The 23,512-nt window shown below is 43.6% G+C and overlaps 1 protein-coding gene across 1 annotated transcript; it reads left to right on the top strand.

The window, feature by feature from the left end:
- The first annotated feature begins 1,182 nt into the window (after positions 1-1,182).
- Positions 1,183-20,490, top strand: LGI2 (leucine rich repeat LGI family member 2). The gene is made up of 8 exons (XM_027883358.1): positions 1,183-1,358; positions 1,451-1,522; positions 4,431-4,502; positions 7,670-7,741; positions 8,240-8,311; positions 9,387-9,556; positions 14,223-14,387; positions 16,953-20,490. The coding sequence occupies exons 1-8, from the start codon at positions 1,183-1,185 to the stop codon at positions 17,768-17,770; spliced, it is 1,617 nt and encodes a 538-aa protein (XP_027739159.1). The 3' UTR covers positions 17,771-20,490.
- Positions 20,491-23,512: the final 3,022 nt, after the last annotated feature.

Below are 23,512 nucleotides of genomic sequence, written 5' to 3'. Positions count from 1 at the left end.
TCTTACAACTGGACTGTGCAAACCAAGGAGGGAGACTTGGAGAATAGAGAAAGTTACTAGAGTTACAAAGAGTAATTCTGTGATGTTACAACACAAGTAACTTGTGCCACAAAGTTCGGAGAGGAATTCTTTTATTGATGATCGTGATACTGGGGCCCCCCAAGTGTGGTTTTACACACAGTTCTGAAACCTTTTGAGCATTGAGATACAACAGGATTCAATTAATCAGTACTTAACACACACATATTACCACAAAGCAAATGTAATTGTGTGGTGTCATCATCTATCTGCTTCTTTTGTGCTCTAGACATCCCTGGAGTTGGTCTTAGAACCACAGAATCAGTAAGGTTGGAAAAGACCTCTAAGAGCATCAAGTCCAGTCATTAACCCTGCACTGCCAGATCCACCACTAAACCATGTCCTTAAGCACCACACCTACACATTAGGCTGCCCAGTGAAGTTATGGATAGTCTGTCCTTGGAAGTGCTTAAGGCCAGGCTGGATGGAGCTTTGAGCCATCTGGTCTAGTGAAAGGTGTCCCTGTCAGGAGTTTTGGAACTAGATGATATTTAAGGTCCCTTCCAACCCAGGCCATTCCATGATTTTATTATTCCGTTTTTTTTTTTTGAACACATACACACAGGGCCACCTGTTCTAGTGCCTGACCACCCTTCCAGTAAAGAAATTTTTCCTAACATCCAATCTTAACCTTCCCTGCTGCCACTTGAGACCATTTCCTCTCGTCCTGTCACTTGCTAACTGGGAGAAGAGACTACACCCATCTCTCTACAATTAATTGAAAGGAGGTGGTAGTAAGAGATAAATCCCTCCCGACCCTCCTTTTCTCCAGGCTAAACTCCCCACCGTCCCCTCCAGGTCCCTCAGCCGCTCCCCAGTAGGCTTGCGCTCAAAACCCTCCACCAGCCTCGTTGCCTTTCTGTGGACAAGCTCCAGCACCTCAGTGCTCCCCACCCCTACTTTTTGGGGCAGCATCACTCGGGAGCCACCAGCGGGGGGCCACCCTCGCCTTGCCGGGAGGCGGAGGGCGAAGGTGTCCCCGCCCGCCGGGACCCCCCCTGCGCGTCCGGGCGCCGCAGCGGAGGCGGCGCCGCGCTGATGTCAGGGCGCGGGAGGGAGGCGGGAGGGAGCGGCGGCCGGGCGGGCGGGCAGCGGCCGTGCGGGATGGCGGTGCCGCTGCGGCTCCTGTCCGCGCTCTGCACCGCCGCGCTCGTCCTGCCGCCCGCCGCCCCGCGCAGGGCTCCGCGCTGCGGGCCGCCCTGCAGCTGCTGGAGGGAGTCCGCGCTGTGCGTGGGGGCCGCGGGCGCGCCGCGCAGCCTGCCCGCCGGCCTGGGCTCCCTGTGAGTGCGGGGGAACGCGGGGCGCGGGAGGAGGAGGGATGATGGAGGGGTGCGGGGCCGTCCCGCCTGATGGGTAGCATCTCTTTTTCCAGGAGCCTGGTCAACGGGACCTTCTCCGAAGTCAAGGACAGGATGTTTTCCCACCTGCCCTCCCTGCAGCTGCTGTAAGTATGGCACTGGAAAGGAGCACGGCCAAGTAGCACTTCGCCCGTTTCTCCTAGAGTCCCTTTAAGCATAGAGCCCCCCGTTCCTCCTAAGTAGAGTCCTATTCCCTTGTAAAAAAAAGGAGGTAACAGCTAAATCCCCTGCTTGCGCAGCCCCCCAGTGTAGGTGCCGTTTCATAACAGGGATGCATTTTCCGCTCATAAACTACTTCTTAAAATGTGTATTTAGCTACTGAAGTAGGGCAAAATGTTTTCTGATGCCCTAAGTTTCTCTGGTTTTAACTTCAGCTTTAATTAGTTTAGGGCTGAGTTTTCCTCTCTGGAGTCATGTGGTGGCTCTAACTCCTGCTCACTTTATGCCAGGGAGTCTGACAGCGGCTTTGGGATGTTGCAGGCACGATGGGGCAAGCAGAGGCTGCCGGGACACACTTCAGAGGGAAGCCTCTGTGTGTGAAGTGCTGGTGTTGTCCGCAGCATGACTCTGCTTCAGTATCCAGTTTGGAGGCTGGTCCCTTGGATGCCTTCTGACCCAGTGATCCACTGTCCCAGGAGACAGTGGTCCTGCTCCCGAACTCTGCAGCCTTCCCTCCTTCCTGTCCTCGGGCAAGTTGCATCGCAGTGCCCATGTTGTAGTTAGGTGCGTGCCTGACGCTCGAGGAGCTTACCCAAGCTTGCTTAATTTAGCTGTCCTGAGAAGCAGTAGCAGGGAAGGTACAGAGACACAGACTGCGGTACAAACCCCCTGGGGAGCCTGGGTACTCGTTTCTCTGGTAATCTGCAGCAAAGCTGAGCTGCAGCCTGTGCCCTGCCTAGTCCAGTGTAGGCTGCCAGGAACGCCTGGATACCAAGCAGACTCTCCATGCCTCCCCCCGCCCTCCCAAGGACTGGCTTACCCCCCAGGCAAAGACACACTGCAAGGAAAAATTCAGCAAAAATATCTGAAGCCTTCCAGAAACCTAGGCTGAGTGCTTCCCACAGAGCTAGATGTTAAAACTGGTCTTAGCAAGAGGTGCCTAAAGGCATCTGGTAGCATCATGGCCAGCCTTCTCTCCTTGGGCACCCCACCTCATTTGACTCAAAGGCCTATCTCACTACCTGGGGGCAGCAGCACCCCTTGCAAAATGCTGGGAAGAAGTGAGCAAAGCAAGGGGTGAAAATCTCCTTTATTGTGACATCAATCCCAAAAGCAAGTTTTTGTGAGAACTGGGGATCAGTACAGAGCCCTGAGCAGAGGGCAGGATGACCTTGCCCAGGGGTGGATAGGGATAAACAAACAGCTGTGCTACCTGGGAAGAAAAGGGAGGAATCCCAGGGTGGGTTAAGAGAAACTGGGGGTGGAAAATTAGAGATGGGGAGAATCTGGCTTTTTTTGGATGGTGGCATTAGGAAGAGTCATGAAGAGCAGAAGAAAGTTGTCTCTTTTCCTTAGCTGTAGTAGATTTCCAGGAGCAGATGTTGGGGTGAGGGCAGTGATGGACAGAGGTCAGATGTTGAGGAAGTCAAAAGTCATGTCACTTTATGTGGTAAGTCAGATGTGGCAGTGAGAGGGTTTTGTCGCCATCATGACTGCCTTGGGCCCTGACAAATTCTGTCAGTTAGAGTAATTTGTGGCTATTCCCTTAAACATGAGAAAAAATACTGATTAAATGGCAAAAGAGCTGCATGCATAATTGAGCACTTGGGCACCTCAGGACAATGTCTTCTGTGGCAGTAGCCATGCTAAAATAGCGACACAAGGATTTATTTTTGATGGCAGTCTGCATCTTTGTCAGATTTCTTTGGGATAATTTAAGAAGCATTTGTCTAGCATTAGCATACTATCCAAGGACCACAGGGAAAGTTTGCATTTCATGTTCATTAGTCTTCTAAATTAATTTTAGTAAAATGCCTAAAACCATACAGGAAGAGGATTAATAAGTTGCTCTAATAAAGCCATTAGTGGAGACATGTTCATTCATAGCAAAAAATTCTTAGATTTTCCAAAAATTATTTCTTTTGAGTAGCATTCATTTTTTAGACCAAATAAGAAGTTTTGCTATTTTCTTGAAAGGAAATCACTCTCTGTGCCTTTGAACATCAACACTGGAAACAGTCCACTGTTGTACTTTGATACAGCAAGGAAGGAACTTTGCTGGCAAAGCCTCTGGAGCATCCTTCTCCCAGATCACCTTGTCCTGGCTCGGGTGACAGCCACTCTGGTGCTGCTCTGAAACATTTTGTTCCTGAAGTTCACACAGGAGGAGGGCAAGGCAGTGCCTGGAGGAGGCAGCACCACTGCTCCTCCACACCACCTGTGAACACAGGGCTTTGCTTTATCACCATAGCAGGACTCTCTGTCTCCGGTGGTTTAGGTATGTCTCTGTTTCCAGCTGATAAACTGGCTGCTGTCCTCCCACACCGTGGGCTGTACCCCGTCTGCAGGTCAGGCTTGGAGCATCTCCCTGGAAGCACAGAATAAGTGAGCGCTGACCCACTGCAACTGCACAGATGAGAGCTGGTGCTGGGGCTTCTGAGCTTATGATTGGTGCTGAGATGGTCTTAAAAGTTGTTGTTGGGGCAGGAGGGGTGGTAAACATCTGGTGTCCACACTCAGCAGACTTGCCATCTCATAATGGCTTGTCCTGCTCAGGGGACCACAGAGTTGAGGACAAGGTTGCATTCAACCAAGGTCAGTGGCACAACGAGCGTTTTCCTGGGGAGTAGTGGACATTAACTGCCATCACATAATGCCTTTCATTTTTATTTTTTATAATAGACCATTCCACAGTATTTTATGTGTTCTGCATTGGTGGGGCAAGATGGGCTCAAGTCAGTAAGATTAGTTTGGTCATGGGCAATAAACACAATGGGCATAATCTAGTGTGTCAGGTTTTAAGGTGCTTTCCTAACGCCTGCTCTCCATTTTCAGCTTGCTGAACTCCAACTCCTTCACTATTATACGAGATGATGCCTTTGCTGGTCTCTTCCATCTAGAATACCTGTAAGTTTGGCACTTTATGTCCCTTTTAGATAAAGATATTTTGATAAGTTGCCAAGGCTCCTGCTGCAGAGTGTTGGTCTTTACGGTGATTCCCAAGAGCAGGGGAGATGAGGGATTTATGTTACACTCCTGTGCAAATGTTCTTTATGGTGGGTCACGATTTTTCAAAGGTTACAGCGCATATTTAAAAGATGCCATGAATGCAAGGTGTCTCTGTGCAATTACAGCACACCAAAAAGGCATTGTTAGCAAGAGCTTGTCTTGGCTTTCCAGAACAGTGCCATCACTGCCAAGGGGATTTGAACCTCAGACAAGAGGTGGGAAAGCCTGTCGTGACCTGCAGGCAACCTGAAAAAGAATTGCAGAGTATCTGTGTACCACCCAGAGCAACCTTAGTTACCATCCTTGTTCTCTTCCCCCAACTTTCTTCTCCAACTTCGCCTTTTTTCTGATATTCCATTTAATGCCCATGTCATTTATGTTTATATAATAATTATTGTAAATACATAAATATGTCATACAACATAAATTATTGTAATTGTTTATGTTATTATTTAAATTTATTTGAATCTCCTTTTGTTTACATAGTTCACTTACATTTTTTACATTACTTTCATTTTCTGATCATTTTGGTTTTGTTTATTTTTAGTTCACCCCTTTTTCTTTAAAAAAAAGTATTGGCCCTACTACAAGGTTGTCTTCCCTTCATACTCCAAAGGACTGCCATTTCTGTGTGTTACTTCATATAAGCTGTTGTGTTTGAAACTTATGAATACAACCTCAAAAAAATTTCCCTTTCCACCCACCTTTCCACTCTGAAAAGTAGCTGTGGAAAGCATTTGTCCTTTTCTAAAGACAGACTGATGCTGATAAAACTGACTCTTGCCAAAGTCTTGCAGACAAATAGATATTAAAGTTAGGTATATTCAGGGTTAATAGTCTGATAAATGTGGAGCAGCCACCAATGGAATTTGCAGACCAAGAAATAGAGGATAATGGTAAATGGTGTATGGTAAGATCCGTGATTCAGCTACAGCTGGATTTTTCAGATAGGAAGCTATTTAAGCATTCTCTTTTCCTTGCGTCTATAGGAAAAAAATTATTTGCTGTATATTTGTAAAGAGGAAGAAGAACATTTTTATGTTGTATCATTAATTACTTATTTTCAAATACTGATGAGCTTGTCCCTGCAGTCGTGGTAGTTGCACTGGTGACTGCAGCCAGATCCTCGTACGAAAGAAACATCCTACTCTCCTCACCTGATCAAAGGGGAAACCTCTGTCCCCAGTCACCAGGGGACAGGGAGCAAGCCAAGGAGCAGGATGACAATTGGTAAAGCCTTATAATTTCAGATTATTTTAGCAGCTGAACGAATGGTCTCGGATACTGGTTGTGGTTGCCCTTCCTGCCAAGTCCATAGAGCTCTTCCTATCAAATCTCCCCTCCACCTTTTGGGAACTGGCTGTGAGTAGCCTTTCTCTGTGGTTTGTTTTTTTGGCCATGCAGCCAGTAAGACTATTACAGCTTTCATAACTCACATCTCTTAGTTACCAGGGATCAGACTTCATGGAGAACAAGGAAATCTCACTGACAAACAAGAATGACAAGTGTCTCTGTGTACAAAGCAAAGTCCCTGGATGAAGAACAGCTGGGGAACGCCCACAGCAGATACCTACATATATATCTCCAGCTGTGTCCTGCTGCTCTTGCAACTGATAATGGTGTTCAATGCACCCTTAAACTAATTGACTCTTCTGTACAGAGTCTGGGTAAAACAGGTTTGATAAAGATGAGAGCTTTGCTGGTGAACAGAGTGGCGTTCCCAGGGCAGCACCTCTTGGAGGCCAGCTTTGGTGACTCACAAATCCGGCAGATTACTGAGCCCAAATCTGCATCATCTTGCTGCACCGTTTGCAGTGAAGCCTTGTGTGTTTGCACAGACCGGTGAGCTGGCGCTGTGCAGGGATGCCAGGTGCCAGTGAGGGTGTCAGGAGGCAGTGTGGCTCTCTGCTCTGCGGATTGAATTCATGCCCCCAGACAGCCTTGTAATGGCTGACCCTCTTCTGACACTCTGAACCCAGACACAGCACCTTCTCATCCAGTCAGGGTTCCAGTCACTTCCTGAAGGATCTTGGCTACATCTCAACTGCAGAGCCAAGAGCACTTGCCATCTCCTGCATTCCCGTCTTGACTCTCTCAAGAAGAGACCTTGTCTCACAGCATTTTTCCTGTAACTTCTCTGGAAGGCAAACAAGGATGCATAGGAGGAAGGGAGGCACTTTTATCTCATCAAATCTTTTATAAAGTCAGCATGCAGTTGTCTTCATCCAGGTACAGCTGTACCAAGCAATATCTTGATGGCCACCTGGCTGCAATTGCTTTGCTGGGCTGATGGTGTATTTAGGGATGCGTCCTTAAGTGCTCAGGGGTCAAGATGCTCAAATATCAGCTCTTTCTTTAAATGCTGACGTGCAGTCAGGAGGAGCAGCGTGCTCCTGGAATCGATATGTGCCTGTCATTATTCCCCCAGCCCACAGGGCCGTGACTGGTGTGCAGCTGGGCACCTTGCAGAGGTGATGTCCCAGCTGGAGAGAGCTGAACTGCGGCAACCAGAACAAAACCAAGGCAGTGGTTTTGCAGACATTGGATGACTGCAGATCCGGTCACAGCTGTGTGGGTGTGGAGGTGGCACTGTACATGCAGCCACGGGAGCTCCCCATCAGTGTTGGTCTGCAGCCTGAGCAGCCCTAGCACCTCTATGCTGCCCTGTGGTTTTAAAAGGCAGGTGATTTGTGAGGGCAAGGTAGGACTTTAGTTTCTAAAGCCCATCTCAGGAGCCCCTTCTGTGCAGGTCTCTTGCCTCACACAACACATCCCAAGAGGATTAACCAGCAGGAATAATTTTTTTTGCCTTGATCACTTTGTTCCTTTTCTGCTGGATGTTTGTGTTTATGTGCTGTCCCTTGTGCTGCCTGGTACTTGCATCGTTCCTTGCAGTCTGCCCAGGGAAAGGGGATAAGAAGAAGTGAGCAGCTCCACTGAGACTTCCTTTCAGTCTGAAGGAGCTGCCCAGGAACCTGATGAATTTGGCAACCATAGCTTAAAGCACTGGTGATGCTAATAATAATGTTAATTAAAGTATTTTAAAATACTTTTTTCGCCCCTAGATTCATTGAAGGGAACAAAATTGAAACCATTTCAAGAAATGCATTTCGTGGCCTTCGAGACCTGACTCACCTGTAAGTTATTTGACACATGGTAGAGTAATTCCTACTTGAACAAAACTCCTCGGGGGGACCACTGCACTGAAAACCCCTCTTCCCTCTGTATGTCAGCTTCCTCCTTCTGTCCACAACGTGCCTTTCATAAATTAAGAACTGTCCTTAAAGCAGTTCCTGCTGAGGCAGCACTGCAGCACGTCGGGGTGGGGTGCAGCTGGTACCCCCAGTGCTGCGCCGTGACTAACATTCCTCTTCTTTTCAGCATGCTCAGTGATTGCTCTGTGTGCTACATTTGCATTGGGGCAATAAAAAAGCTCTAAATATTTTACTTTTATGTGATCTTCAAGCAATCCCTATTCTTGAATGGGAATAATTAACACCTGTTCCTGGTAACTACTAACAATGCCAGTGGCAGGACAGTACCAGATAATTCATAACCTGAAAGTGAGCTCAGACTTGGTAAGAGCCCCCAGAAAAGAGATAGAAATGATACTAAGCTCTAACTTTCTTTTTTAGTTCTTTGGCCAATAACCACCTCAAAGCTCTGCCAAGGGATGTCTTCAGTGATTTAGATTCTTTAATTGAACTGTAAGTACTGAGAATCTTTCTATTGGGTGCCTGCTTCTGTCACTCTGCTGCTCTCAGTTCTAGGTTTCTGACGGGGTGTGGTGCTGTATCTGGTATCTATACAGAAAAAAAAAGGTGTATTTTTTTGTTCTACCTTTTTTCATTTCGTAATTATTTACTTGATAGGCTCCTCTAAAGTAACTCCTATTTCTTAAATCACTGCTGCTCCTCATGATGCTGTATATAGCTTGTGTCATTGTAGTTCCTTCTGATATTTCATGTAAATTGTTTTTTAGGGAGAGGGAGACAGTGAATTATAAAACTACAGTTTCTCTGAACATGTTTCCCTCCTAATGTTGCATGCATTCCCTGAGATTATTTTAGTAAAAAGCATTAGTTAAAAAAAAACAAAACAGTTTTTTCTTGGTTTTGTGCAGGTGTAGCACATTGCTGATATACTGTCAGCGTTTCCTTGTATAACTGAGCTGCTAGTCGGCTTCCCCTATTTTTGGCCTGGCTTTCCCAAACAGCAAAGTATAATTGTAAGCCACAAAATTTGCCAAGGGATCGAAGAACAAGTGCAGTGTTGAAATTGCTCGTACATTAGTAGAGGGAGGTTAAATTGACTCTACCTCAGCAGCGACTCAAACAATACAAGCCTTACATCTGCATTTTAATGTAACTCAGAAATGGTGCCAGCAAGGCCACTCTGTCAACCAGCAGTACTGGAACAGCTCAGTGAAGGAATGGGATTTATCCATGTCAGCGGTAGGTGGTGTGACTGTCAGGATTTATTACATTACAGTCCTAATCCTATGGAAATTTGTAAAAAAAGTAACTTTACACATGAATCACAGTGTTGTATTACTATGAATACAAGTGAGTGTAGACTGTAACAATTTTTCAAAAAACTCAGTGGAGACCCCATATTAAGAGTCCAAATAAAACTTAAGAAACTTCCCTGTTCTCAGTCCAGAACAATTATTCAAGGATACTCAGATATTTTGAAATTCAGCATGTCAAGGTGATAACAGTTCTGTAGTGCTCATATTGCTATCAACCTTTTCAAATATGTTTATTTCTGTGTGTTTTTTAGAGATTTAAGGGGAAATAAATTTGAGTGTGACTGCAAAGCCAAGTGGTTGTTTTTGTGGTTAAAGATGACAAATTCCACTGTTTCTGATGTCCTGTGTATTGGTCCAGCAGAATATCAGGATAAGAAGTTAAATGATGTGACAAGTTTTGATTATGAATGCACCACTACAGGTATTCAGAATGTATATTTCTAAGCACACTACAAATGGTTAAATATCAGACATATAGACTATACCCTTTCGTTCTGTGAGCATGACTTGGGGGGAGGAAAGGGTTACATACAAAGCCCATTCGAGTACTAGAAAAAGTATAAAATGGGAAAATTACATTTCAAAGCCAAAGTAAGTACTGAGTTTTTATTTGGATTAAGTGATAATGGGAGAAGAGCTCTGACAATTTGTATTCCAAAAGACTTGATTATGACTCACTTTGTGGCTTAATTTTCATCACAGAATGCTTTCTATTATCTGGAATAAAGCCATATAGTTATGGCAGATGAGCTTCACAAAATCTCTGTATTTCACAAGAAAGCAATAAAAATAAGTTCAAAAATGTGGCTATATCTCTTATATTTATTTAATAAGCCACGACTTCTTAGCATCAAATGTGGTGGGAATAGTGCCTGCAGCTCTTCATGGAACTCCATTAAGCTGGAGAGAAATGTCCAATTATACGCTGACTACTGTCTTGTTTAGGATCTTCTTCTCTTTCTTAGGTAATGTAAAGCATGCTGAAGGAAGTGAAGAGAAATTTGCATGTGATTATGCTTATATTTTATGACCAAACAGCTGCAGTTACCTATCTTTAAGTGTAGTCACATCATATAACTGAAAATATCAGCTGCGAGTATTGTTTTTCATCTTTTATGTATAGAACGTCAGCACTCTGCCTTTTTTCTACCCAGTAGTATCAGAGGTGTTCAAGTTCTCATCTGTCATCAAGTCAGTCATCATTATTAAAAGATAACAGAAAAGTTGATTACTAGTAATGTGAAAAGAAGTTTCAGGAAAAGGTATGAAAGGTAATTCCATGGCCTTATGTGAAGGAAAAGAGAATGAACTCAGAATTCAAAATTATGACAGAAGAGCAGCAGAGGTAAAGTGCAATAATCTGCTGCATACAAGGATATCAAGCACAGGAGAGTAGTGAAGCTTAGAAGGGTACCACGGTTACATTCCCATGTCTGCCAAATCACTGAGAGGCAACAGTACAAAGTAAAAGCAGGCTTTATTTCATCGCAATCCGGTTTAAAAGCACTAACAGTGTGCGAGAACAAGCCTTGCTGATCCTCAGACCTATAGTGACCTACCTGCCCTCTTTCACCTTTTCGTACCTAGAAACCATAAAGTTGTTACAGGCAAAATTCACCCTTAACATTTGTCCCTTTGTCTGCCGTAAGGGAAATTACAGCAAGCATAACTCTAATTTCATGTGCTGTAGAGCTTTTGAGGACTGGAAGTGTTCTGTGGGGCAAGGATTGCCCAGCTGAATATTTGTTCAAATGCCATTGGAGAAGTGCTTCCACAGCACAGCACAGAGCTGTCACACACTGTTGTGTATGACCCTCGTTGTCTGCAGTATCAAGCCACTGCTGCCTTTTCCTTCTCTGCCATTGCCTCCCCCACCTCCAAAGGGAGTGTACATATGCCCATATTCCCTCCTTGAGGGTTGATTAGTCAGAGGCTCAGGCTTATACCATATTCTGAAGTAAAGCAACATATGCTGGAGGTGTATTTTCCTTTCCCAGTCAGTGACAGGAAGGGCTCTACAAACCCCTTTCATTCATGTTAGACTTTAGGATAGTGTTTCCCTCCTTTGCCAGGTGGGATCAGACTTTCAATCATTTCTGGTCTCCAGTACTCTGTGTCAAGTAAGATTGGATGTAGGATGTGTTAACAAAGCAGTTTGCTTGGTAAAATGTGCATTTTGTCAGCTCAGTCAGTTCATTGCATCAGCTGAACTGCTACAATGGTAACAGGAGGAAAGATGAAAAGAGGTGCTGCCAAATTTAAACAGAAAGAAAGACAAAGAACAAAATGGTCCTCTTGCTTCTTCACAAAGAAGGTGATTCAGTGTTGGTGATCTGCACTTTTAACTCTTTTTGTGATAGCATGTGTCTTTTCCATTTCTCAGTGCTTGTATCACGGAAGCTGGTTAAGCCATTTCATTTCTTGTCTTTCTCTCACAACAGTGTGTTAGGAGGCTGTGCTGTGGCTGTAAGCACCACAGGAGAATGTGTTAACTCACTTTCAGGAAACTGGTAAACAGATCTTGTGCTCCCACAGCCACTGGAAACAGGTTGTGTGCATGCCTGGGACTTTGCCCGGACCCGCAGGCAGGGATCATTTCATTGAGCTTTGGAAGCTTGTTTTCCCCTTTCTTTAACTAGCTGGGACTGCCTTCTGGAGGTGGTCCTGTCTTTCGTCACTGGCTGGAAGGGAGGTAGTTTGGAAATTAATAGGTACCTGCTCCATAATTGCTCCTGTGCTGGAAATCTCCTGCGATGGGAGAAGGGAAGGGGTAGTTAATGCTCCCTGCTGGCATGCCCAGCTCCTGGGTAGCCTCACCTGGAGTAGAAGTCTCCACTGCAGGGAAGGGATGTGAGGAGAGTGGGACCACTTCACAGGATGCAGTTTAGAAGCTGCTGCCCAAACACATCATCATTCCCATTTATCCTTAGCGTCCTCCAGCGTCCTACCTGCATTCTCTCCTCTGCCCGCATCCGTGCTCCTGTGTGCTGCGCTCAGCCAGAGCAGGGTCTGCCAGAAGAGAAATCAGCCCAATAAAACTGTTGGGTCCCTCATCCATGACTCCTCACACCCGTTCAACCGCAGAGGGAGCAGAGGCGGAGTGAGCAACTGGAGGACAGGGGGACCACCCCATCCTCAGCCAGTAGAAACCAGCATGAAAACCACATGTCTTGAGACAGGGAGAGCAGAACTGTGCATGGAGTGGGAGAGAGCCACTGCAGCACAGAGGGAAAGTGGAGGCTGCATCCTCTTCCCTCTCCCATGCAGGAGATCCAGCTTGAAAGAGAAAAATGTTGGAAAAGAGCCCCCTCAATCCTGTATTTACTGTACTAACTCTGTCTAGCATTAAAGCCCCCAAGGCCTAAATTTTTGGCAAACCTGATGTGGCAACATCCTTTTACTGTGTAACCCTTTTCTACATTAGAGTCTGGTATTTCCAGAAGGTGCTAAAATCAGTGTTTATTGGTTTATACTGATCATTTTAACTGATTTTGCTAGCTGTTTTTACATACAGATTGGTTTGTTTCAATTCACAGATTTCTCCGAAGTGTTTCACAACTGTTCATATTTCAAGACATGTCTTTTTCAGGATTAGTTTTTTATTGTTTTTTTTTCCCCTCAAGATTTTAAAAATATTTTTATTTTCTGCTATTGTTCCATCCTTTATCCATCTTTCATGATTGGTCAGTTACTTTTACTTTCTGCATACACTGGTGTCAGTTTTCTCCAGTCCTTCTGGTTTCTCAGTAAGAATGAAGATAACTTTCCTGTTTGCCTGACAGCATTTATGAACCAAGCCCAAGCTCTATTTTTAACAGTCCCTCGAAGAATGAGGACTGTCATTTCTTTCGCAGCTGTAGAATCTGCTCTGTTTGTTTAATGGTAGTCATCTATCTTTATTCTCCAGAAGTGTAACTCCTCAAGGGCAAGGCTTTCAAGCATGCAGAAACAGAGGGTTCTTCATTCAGAAGCAATTATTTCATAATGCACCAAAATAAGGGACTCGAGTGAGGACTTAATTACCATTTCACCAAAATCCCTGGATGCTCAGGCACAGGAGTGTGTGATGAAGGCATGGAGCAAATAGAGCTTAAAACAGAGCAGTGTGTGGTTCTGCAGAGAAATGCCATCATAGCAGAAGATGCCTTTCCTTTTCTATGTATCTCTGTGCATACATTACTTCACCACAGACGTCCTGCTCCATTCTAGACCCAAGTGCTGGCTTTTTTTTGCCAGGTCTGCTATGTTGCCCAGCTGTCAGGTCAAAGATCAAATTCAGGCCCAAGTCTCCTTGCTTTGCCCCAGATTGGCTCTGTGCTGACTGCTGACTTACATCAGGTGACTTTTATAATTAAATCTACAAAGGCACTTAGGTTTTGAGGAAAAAACCCTTTAATTTTGGAGGTATCCTAATTTTTATGTGTTGCTTCAATTCCTCAGTCTAGGATAAGTTTTCCACTGGACAGTAGTTCTCAGGTTGGTTGTATTTTATGCCTAAACTACATTACAATGCCCCACAAAACATTGTGTTAACTGAGTTTTTGATTACACCATTTTGTCTGTGGTCTAGATGAAATGGGGTTATCCCCAGGCAAACTTCAGATATCATTTCGCTTTCTGTCTGGTTTAGCATATCACAAATTGCTAGTGATTAAATTTGCACGACTTAAGAAGTTATTGGACTTCAGCTGGCACTTACCATCTCTCAGCATCAAAGTGATTCTGGCAAGGCCATTTCACTTGATGGGAAAGCCACTTCCAGCTGTGGGAAAACAGACTTTTCTTTCGATATCCTGATTTCAGTGATAGTAACCAGCCTAGCAGGAAAATCTGATTTCTTTCAGTATTTACCTATTTTATCTCCCTGGCAACTATATTTTCTTAGGACAGTTTATGATACCTAAAGCAGGAGACACTTTCCCCTGTTGCTGCATGCCTAACGTGAGCATTGACACTTCCATGCCAGTGTTATACAAAATCCAGAGTATTTCACTCATTTTTCAGTGTAAATCATTATGATCAGCTACCACTTACTCTGTGTCTCCAGCAAGGATGTAAACCTAACTGTCTTAAATGTATATTTCTAGATTTTGTTGTTCATCAGATTTTGCCCTACCAGTCCGTTTCAGTGGATACGTTCAACTCAAAGAATGATGTGTTTGTAGCCATTGCACAGCCCAGCATGGAGAACTGCATGGTGCTGGAGTGGGATCACATTGAAATGAATTTCAGGAGTTACGACAATATCACAGGTACAGTGGAATTCCAGTCATTGATGAACTGTTGGCATTTCACAAGGATGAGATCCATGGATGAGACTAGTTTGTTAGTTTTTGTCCTGAATCCCTGTTGAATTTGGTCAATCAAAGTGTGTGATGTCTGGGCATGAGTGACTCCATGGAGTATGCATCTTGTTAATACATGCACATTTAACTTCACTGTGGCACACAAACTGGGCTTTTTTTGTCTGATCTTGTAAATTGTTCTGAAGGCACAAACACTTGCTGTGAATGTCACACCATGGCCCAGCTTAGCACTTGCTGTCTCAATCACACAGCAAGTCAAAGCAGAAGCTGAAGGAGCAGTCACTCTTGCCAAAGTGCCTGCAAAACAGAATATAAAAATACTCTATTGCATGCAGAAGAAAATAGGTCTGAAGGATGCCTTTAGGGTGGGTTGGCCAGGAACCCAGCTGAAGAGGACATAGAAATATTTCAACCATGGTTATTACCTAAAGAGATGTGCTGTAAAGCTTCCACGTTAACTTTCAATTTACAAACATGCTCAATTATCATCCTGGGCTGATCAAAGAAAAGCCCATGTGAATGCCAGGTGATGTTTTAACGCTCATTTTCTAACAACTGTTCTGTCCCTAACCAACACTCATTGTGCTCAGTCACACCGTGACAGCAGGCACAGAGTCTTTAGAGCTGTTATCTGCTGCCTGATTTCCCAACTGCTTCAAGTTAGTGGTTCTGAAGACTTGGGAGCTAAATTTATCATGGAGCATCCTTCCCTCCTGTTCCTTGTTATGTGCAATAGATTATTTTTGATCTTACATTTTGGGAAACAGAGAATATGATGTGTCCTTATCTGGTGTTGAATTCTACAAAGACAACAAGCACTTACCTTCTCAGATAGCTAGGAGCGTCACTAATAAAAGTTGACAAGACGCTACCCCTCCGTCGGGAAATGTTGGAAATGAAAAATGTTGCACTTTTATGTTTCATTGTGTTTTGGTAGATTAGGGTGAAACATGTACCAGTGGATGTAAATTGAGAAGTCAACAGCCCAGAGAGAGCTTCCTGAGCCCTAGAAAAACTCTGGAAATGAACTTGAGAGTTTGAGTCATTTGCAAAGGCAGCTGTCTTCCAGGCATATTTCACCTTCCTGTGAATTACTTGATCAGGAGATGTTTTTGCCAGGGACTTGAGTCCTAGCTCCACACCCACAGAGAGTGCCCAGGGTTGTTTTTCAAACAACCATCCCGTGTTCCTGGAAGGCCTGAGCTCTGCAATGATGTACATGGGCGAGTGATTTTTACCAGGGGACACAGGCCCATAAGGAGCCTCTTGCAGAGCCTGAAGAATGTTTTGTAGAGCTCTGGAGCCAGCTATGTTCTCCACAGGGAATTCCATTATTATCTGTATGCTTGGCATTCGGGTATCTAAATTTAGCCCTTTACAACATGGATTTATGGAGCTGAGCTAGTTGTCAAAGTTGCCTTCACAGTGAACATGCAGAGAAAGACGTTGCTGTCCTCTGCAAAAGGAGACAGGAGACAGCTGAAAGCTCTTCTAGACTTAACTTTGACTAAGTTAGACCAGAAGGAGCCTGGATGATCAGCTCAAGCACTCATGCCTGCACTGCAGATACCATGTGGTAGTTGAGATGAAGGTACTCACAGCGCTCCCACAGTGGGAGGGGGGCAGGTCGCTCCAGGCCAGCTGTGAAAGCCATGGGTAGGGGCCCAGCAGAGGAGCCAGGGCAAGTCTGCTGTTGTGACTGACCAGGCAACATCAGGAACTTATGCAGCTACAGTTCTACTTAAACTATGTGCTTCAGAGAGGAATTGCTCTTCTTCCATAAAAATCTGTCATAATAGTCTGGTTGTTACTTTTTTTGATGTGGTTCTTGTGTAGTGTAACCTGACATTCTCAAAACAGACCATAACCTGATCTGATCTAATCTGGCAACTGCAATATTCCTAAATATTTCTAGTTTAACATAATCTCAGGAATACATAACAGAAACAACTGAGTTAGATTTATCTTTTTCATCCTGCTGTCAGGTGATATACCCACGAGATGCATCAATATTTCTATTTACAGTAGGAAAAAAGCTGACTCCAGCTCTTCTGAAGCAAGAAAAATACGTGATATTTCATTCTTTTAGTTAAGCTGGAAAGACAGACATTCCAAGAATAAGAGAATTTCGGTTTTCTGATCAGCAGCAAGACAATAACTCTAGTTATTTTGAAATAATAAAATTTAAATAGTTATTTTGGATATTAGGGGCCATGTGTTTGAACAAACAGTATTAAATATAAAAAGTATTTTGGATAAAAAGGAATTGGCATTTTATGATATATAATACTTGCATACCTTGCAGGGTGTGACATCTGAAGTCATCTCTCCAGTTACTGGGAAGAAAAATGCATGAAAAGAAACTGTGATAGCATGTAACAGAAGACCAAATTATGAGATGGTGAAAGTTTAAAAAAGGGGAGGGGTGATTTGATAATCTCTCTGTGGCTTAGAAGGTGCTTTGTACTGTATAGATAATATACATGCCTTTTCTTTTTCTTTGGTCAATAGGTCAGTCTATAGTGGGATGTAAAGCCATCCTTGTTGGTGACCAAGTCTTTGTGGTGGTGGCACAGCTCTTTGGTGGCTCACACATTTACAAGTATGATGAAAGCTGGACAAAGTTTGTCAAATTCCAGGATATCGAAGTGTCTCGCATTTCCAAGCCCAACGACATAGAGCTTTTTGAGATAGACAGTGAAATGTTTTTTGTCATAGCAGATAGCTCTAAAGCAGGTTTGTCAACAGTGTACAAGTGGAATAACAAAGGATTTTATTCATATCAGTCCCTCCATGAGTGGTTCAGGGACACAGATGCTGAGTTTCTCGATATAGATGGGAAATCACATTTAATCCTCTCTAGCCGTGCCCAGGTTCCCATTATACTCCAGTGGAACAAAGCCTCCAAAAAGTTTGTCCCACACAGTGAAATCCCCAACATGGAAGACGTCCTGGCTGTGAAGAGTTTCAGGATGCAAGATAACCTATACATCACACTCACAAGATTCATTGGTGACTCCAGAGTTATGAAATGGAATAGCAAACAGTTTGTAGAGATACAGGCTCTTCCATCCCGAGGAGCCATGACGCTGCAGCCTTTCTCCTTCAAGAACAATTACTACCTAGCCTTGGGAAGTGACTACACCTTCTCCCAGATTTACCAGTGGGATGGTGAAAAGAATATATTCAGATTATTTAAAGAAATCTATGTGCAAGCACCACGGTCTTTCACAGCTGTGTCAACAGATCGAAGAGATTTTTTCTTTGCCTCTAGTTTTAAAGGAAACACTCAAATATTTGAACATATCATCATTGACTTGAGTTTATAAAAAAGCTGCTGGAGTGAAATTTATGTAGAATGACATTTATGCACAAAATAAACAAAAAGAGACCTTTCCAAAATCAGGGTGCACCTATGGAGTATGATGACATTTTCTGAACTTTTCAAACTTGCATATTAATCAGGGACTGCCTTTACTTGGTTACTGCATGACATGTCCATTTTATTCTTTTTCCAAGACACTTGGCAATCTGCACTCATTCAAAGAGCAGTGCAGTGCATTAGGATTAATGTTGACATCTAAGAGAATGATCTAAATTTAATTTAGAAAACTACCTTGAATTGAACATCTCCTAGAAGAAAGTGAGGAGTAAGCCATACAAAGCATAGAAATTATCTTGACTCCTAAACTAACATGTTAGTAATGATTTTAATACTAGAGCCTTCATGGTTATTGATGAATTGTAAAAACAAACAGGAACATTCCAGAATACATTTTATTTTGGTTTCTTGAGGTCTGTCTTTGTGGTTCATAGTAAATCCAAGGCATGGTTTTAATTCATTTTAGACTGAAGAGGAAGTCAAAATCGATTGCTATTTTTCTTCTGTTGTTCACTTTTTCAGCATTAAAATGTGCATAACAAGTAGCCCAGCCCACAGTAACTGGGTAGCCAGGAAAAGAAGAGTGTGTCATTTCCGGACTATGAGATCTTAACAAGTTAATATAGACAGAAAATATCAGAGGTCTGCACGGTGCCATGAACGAATCCACCCTCTGTTTTAATAGGTATTACAGAAATCCATCCTAATTCATTTTGCCCTAATTTATACTTTTCCTGATGATCCCAATAGATTCTGGGTGTTTTAACATGTTACGCTGTTGTGACCTCTCATTCCAGAAGGCAAACCTTAAGCTTAGCCTGAAACACATATCTGCATTTACACACTCCATGTTGCAGCTCATTTGTGCACAATGAGATGATTTATTCTCTAGCGTTTTCCCCCAGCACAGCTCACAAGCAATAAATTCAGGTTTGGGTCATCATGAGCTGCATTTGGGGAATCCTCCTTCTGGCTCAAGTCTAACTGTGACTTCAGTATCACCAAGTAATTTGAAACTGAGGCAGTTGGAGCTGTTTTAGGCTAGAGCTAACTCTGCCTCCAAGAAGGATTTCCACTTGGTGGGTTCAGATTTTTGCCAGGTTGCCAGTTCATTGGCAGTTAAACACGAGGATGTGGACAGACAGAAGCTGACAGACAGCTTCTTTCGTGCTCTGGGTGGTTACAGACCAAGGCATTCAGTTATCCTATGTAGGGCAATCCTGGCATGCAGAGTCTCTCTCAGGATAACAGCAAGGGACTGTTGTCCTGGAAAGGCCCTTCACCATCCTTATCCAACCAAATTTTGTATTAGAGCTGTTGTTTTTTCAGTTACACAATATGTTTCTTTAAGTTTTCATACCACTTAGCATTCCAGGTTGTTTCATCGTGTCTTGCTGTTGCACTGCTGCCTTGGATAACAGGGAGGCTTTGTGTAAAGCAGGGGGAGCAAAGGAAACTGTCCTTTATTCCTTCATACTCAGGGCTATCTCACTGTCCCTCCGCTGAATGAGCTTCACATTTTTCCCTTGGACATGTGAAACGTGGCCTATTATCACAAATAGAGATGTTCTCATAGGCATTCTGATATCCAAGGTGTGAAGTTTGCTGCAGAAGGGGATTATGTATAAGGGCTCCCATGAGGAGTCATAACCTACGAGTGACCTGGCATATTACAGTCCTCCCTAACTTTTGCCTCTCTGCTATGAAATAAAGTTATTACTGGCCTGTCAGAGACATAACTCATCCTGTTTCTAAATTACGTGCTAGTTTTTTTTTTTCCTACAGAGGTGGTTTTGATTTTAACTACACTGGCACCCTAGCCCATCTAGCCCTCTGAAGTATTGAGCACTGCCCTCCAAATCCCAGTGCAGTGTCAGTCCCTGTGGTTCAATCAGACCAGTAGATGCAAACAAACCATTTGCAGTAGGTTTTAGCAATACCTCTCCTGGGATTAAGCAACAAAAGAGAGATTCCCTGCCAGGGAATGCAACTTCTTACCATGTTACCAGTTTACATTTTAAAGTGGATATGACTGGCAAGCAGGGTTTATTTAACCTCTGTTGTGGGAAAGCATTTTGTGTTGCTTTTCTATTGAGCATGCAAGTTTAAATAGAGTTAGATATTCTGATGAGGGGGGCATTTCTCAGTGCGCCAGCATTGCTTTTAGGGCTCACTGTGAGTACCAGTCACTCAGCAAGGGGCATCAGAGCAGAAAGCTAGTTTAGAGTAATTGGATCCTGGCATTTTTAACTTGAAGGAAAGTAAGAGTATGGTGGAAAAGGGCTTGTGTATTGAATACCAGAAGATTGTACTCTTTCAAGAGCCAAGGGGATTTTGAGACTTGGCTATCAAGTTGAATTAAATTAAAATGGTCTCTGCAGAGACTGGCTTAATAAAGAGGATAAAGTGATCCACAGGAGTCTAGCTCATTCACATGGGACCAGGAGAAGAGAGTGAGGGAAGTGAATTCTGCTGGCAGGCTGCCGCTTCTGCTGAGTAGCTCTGTTGGTTGGTTGGAAAGCCCAGCTCAGAATCCCTCGTGGCCTCAGGAGGAGCCTGGAGTCAGACACTGGCCTGCCTGCTCTGCAGAGTTCATGCACAGGAGGTCAAAGAAGCTAAGAGGGAGGACAAAAAGCACCAGTTGATAAAGAAAAGGTTACAGTACTTTTCACAGGATTAAACAAAGGCAGGATCTCAAAAAGAGCCTTGGTCTGCTCTTCCTGCTCCCGAGGAAAAGCTGCAAGATGCAGCCATAACAACAGAAATGACTAATCATTAAAAATACTTTCTGCCTTTCCAAAGGCAACAACGGGATTGTCTCCACGGCCTATATTCTGTAATAGAAATTGTTTTGAATAGTAAATAAAATATACCTATCCATAATTCATTGCAACTGGTAGACCATCAAGACAGCGAGAAAAGATAACAGAACATGCCAACTGAGAATTTTTAATATATTCTAAAATACATAAATCTATGTAAAGAACAGTAGTTTATATAAGCATCAATTTAATATGTGCTAGCTACAGCGGGAGCATTTTAAGGCTGTACATACTTGGAGCTTTTTTTAGTAAAGAGGAGCTAATGCAATCTATGCTGCTGACATGTGTATGTACTCTTTCAGTATATGAATAAAATGTAGTTAATGAGACTAATATTGGCGTGTCATGCGTGTTAAAATATCCACGTTGTGAAGATCCACAGTGCCAGAGGAACGGACAAGGTGCAAGCTTCTGCTTTCTCTGCCTGAAGGAGTTCGGACCTCCGAGGTTTTGCTGTTCACCGACTTTCCCCTTCACTCTTTCCTTACACCCCATCTAGTGTTAGCAAGTATGTAATGCAGTTATTGCTGGGATTTTGTGTTCGTAATAAGCTCGGTTCCTTTCTTTCTTACCACAAAACCGAGATCTTAAATTTCAAAATAATTTCAAAAAATTCTTAAGATATATAAGTGGATTTCTTACATGCTGAGTGAATAGAAACCAAGTCCTAAGATTCATCCTGAAACTTTCAGATCTTTGCTTTGGAGTCTCTTAAGATTTGTTAAATTTTTGCTGTATCATTGACATTTACTCTGAAATTTCAAGAAATAAGTCTATCAAATGTGAATACACTTTATTTAAAGCAATAATTGTTATCCACTGATCCTGCTAGTCATTTCTGCAGGGAATAATTCTTTTGTTTTCTCCTAGTTCTTCAGTAACAAAGCCACTCTCTATAACTAATTATAGGTTTGTGCAATCAAAGACATGTCTGACATACCATAATGGGATGCAATTGCTGGGATCATTGCTTTCCTTTTGGATATTCCACCTTTTTATGGGTCAGCAACCCTTGTGGTGTGGTTCGCTGAAACTCCATCATTGCTCCAACATCAGCTGCAAATCAGCACCATTTCCCCATCTACCCTCCCCTGGTTTCTTTGCCCTTGATAAGTGACCATTTTTTTCCCATCCATTACCACATTCTTCAAATATTCTTTGGAAAGTTTCTATTACTCCTTGAAAGTCATAGCAAGATACCAAGAGAGAAACATTTCCAAAGAGCAATGCAGGGATGGTCACTCCTCTGCAAATTTCAAGAAGAAGACAGAGCAGGGTCTATTTGAAAGGTCAGGCTAAAGGCATATGTGTAAGAAACAGCTCTAAGGATCCCACTCACCCCCTCTTGAGTCTCATTCACTGCTGACCTACAGAGATGAGCTGCTACCACCACTCCTTCCTGGCAGCTTTTTCACACCCTAACCCAGAAGAAAAGGAGTTTAACTGCTAAAAGTGGTTGGGTTTTTTTGTTTTTTCTCCCTAGTATCTGGAATCAACCCTTTAACAACTCTTTCTCTCCATACAGTCAGCTTCCTTTTTGAGAAACTACAGCCTGATGATCTAATGGGCTTCAAAACTGATCTTCAAAATCTGACAAAAACCAGCTGGCTACAATGATGTTAAATCCTCCACAAAATAAGAAACTGATACTGTGAAAGCATTTCAAATGACAACTAAAAAAACTTATCTGTCTCCCAATACTGATTTGCTCATAAGCCATTGCCATTCTTGCCCCACAGCTCTGTGATGAGTCGTCCAACACCCCCACCATGAGAAGGGACATCTTCAACTACATCAAGTTACTCAGAGCCCTGTCCAACCTGACAGTGAATGTTTCCAGGGATGGGGCATCCACCATCTCTCTGGGCAACCTGTTCCAGTGTTTCACCACCATTCTCTTAAAAAATTTCTTCCATCTACTCTGAATTTAAACTCCTTTAGTTTAGGACCATTACCCCTTGTCCTGTTGCTCCTGTTGCTACAAGACGTCCCCATCTTTCTTATAGGCCCCCCTTGAAGTACTGAAAGGACACAGTGAGGTCTCCCTGGAGCCTTCTCTTCTCCAGACTGCACGACCCCAACTCTCTCACTGTCTTCATAGGAAAGGTTCTCTAGCCCTTTGATGATTTTTGTGGCCCTCCTTTGGACTCACTCCAACAGGTCAATATCCTTCCTGTTCTGGGAACCACAGAGCTGGTGGGGTCTCACCAGAGCAGAGAATCAGCTTCCTCAACCTGCTGGTCACATTTCCTTTGATGAAGCCAAGAATACAATTGGGTTGCAAGCACACACTGTTGGCTCATGTCCAGCTTTTTATCCTCCAGTGTCCCCAAGTCCTTCTCTGCAAGGCTGCTCTCATTCTCTTCATCCCACAGCCTGTATTGATTCCAGGGGTTGCCATGACCCAAGTTCAGCACCTTGCACTTGATCTTGCTGAACCCCATGGGATTCCCCTGGGCCCACTTCTTGAGCTTGTTCAGGTCCCTACAGATGACATCCCATCCTTCAGTTGTGTCAAGTGCACAACTCACCTTGGTGTCCTCACCAAATTTGCTGAGGGTGCAGTCGATGGCTTTGTCTATGTCATCACTGAAGATACTAAATAACACTGGTCCCAATATAGATTCCTGGGGGACACCACTTGTCACTGATCTCCATCCAGACATTGAGTCATTGACCACTACCCTCTGGATGCGATCACCGAACCAGTTCCTCATCCACCGAAAAATCCACCTATCAAATCAATCTCTCTCTAATTTAGAGAGAAGGATGGTGTGGGGGAGCATGTCAAGGGCAGAAGTCCAGGCAGATGACATCTGTAGCCCTTCCCTTGTCCATTGATACAGTCACTCCATCATAGAAGGCCA

The sequence above is a fragment of the Empidonax traillii genome, unplaced genomic scaffold (genome assembly GCF_003031625.1).
Source record: "Empidonax traillii isolate 1590-97213 ecotype Southwest subspecies unplaced genomic scaffold, ASM303162v1 scaffold125:size1524877, whole genome shotgun sequence".
Classification (NCBI taxonomy): domain Eukaryota; kingdom Metazoa; phylum Chordata; class Aves; order Passeriformes; family Tyrannidae; genus Empidonax; species Empidonax traillii.
This window is presented reverse-complemented; position numbering and strand designations above follow the sequence as displayed.

What these genes read in the sequence shown, in the direction of transcription:
- LGI2 (XM_027883358.1), top strand. Translation starts at nt 1,183, where the DNA reads ATGGCGGTGCCGCTGCGGCTCCTGTCCGCGCTCTGCACCGCCGCGCTC. An exon ending in CTCTTCCATCTAGAATACCT is followed by an intron (nt 4,503 to 7,669) that starts GTAAGTTTGGCA and finishes TTTCGCCCCTAG; the next exon opens with ATTCATTGAAGGGAACAAAA. An exon ending in TTAGATTCTTTAATTGAACT is followed by an intron (nt 8,312 to 9,386) that starts GTAAGTACTGAG and finishes TGTGTTTTTTAG; the next exon opens with AGATTTAAGGGGAAATAAAT.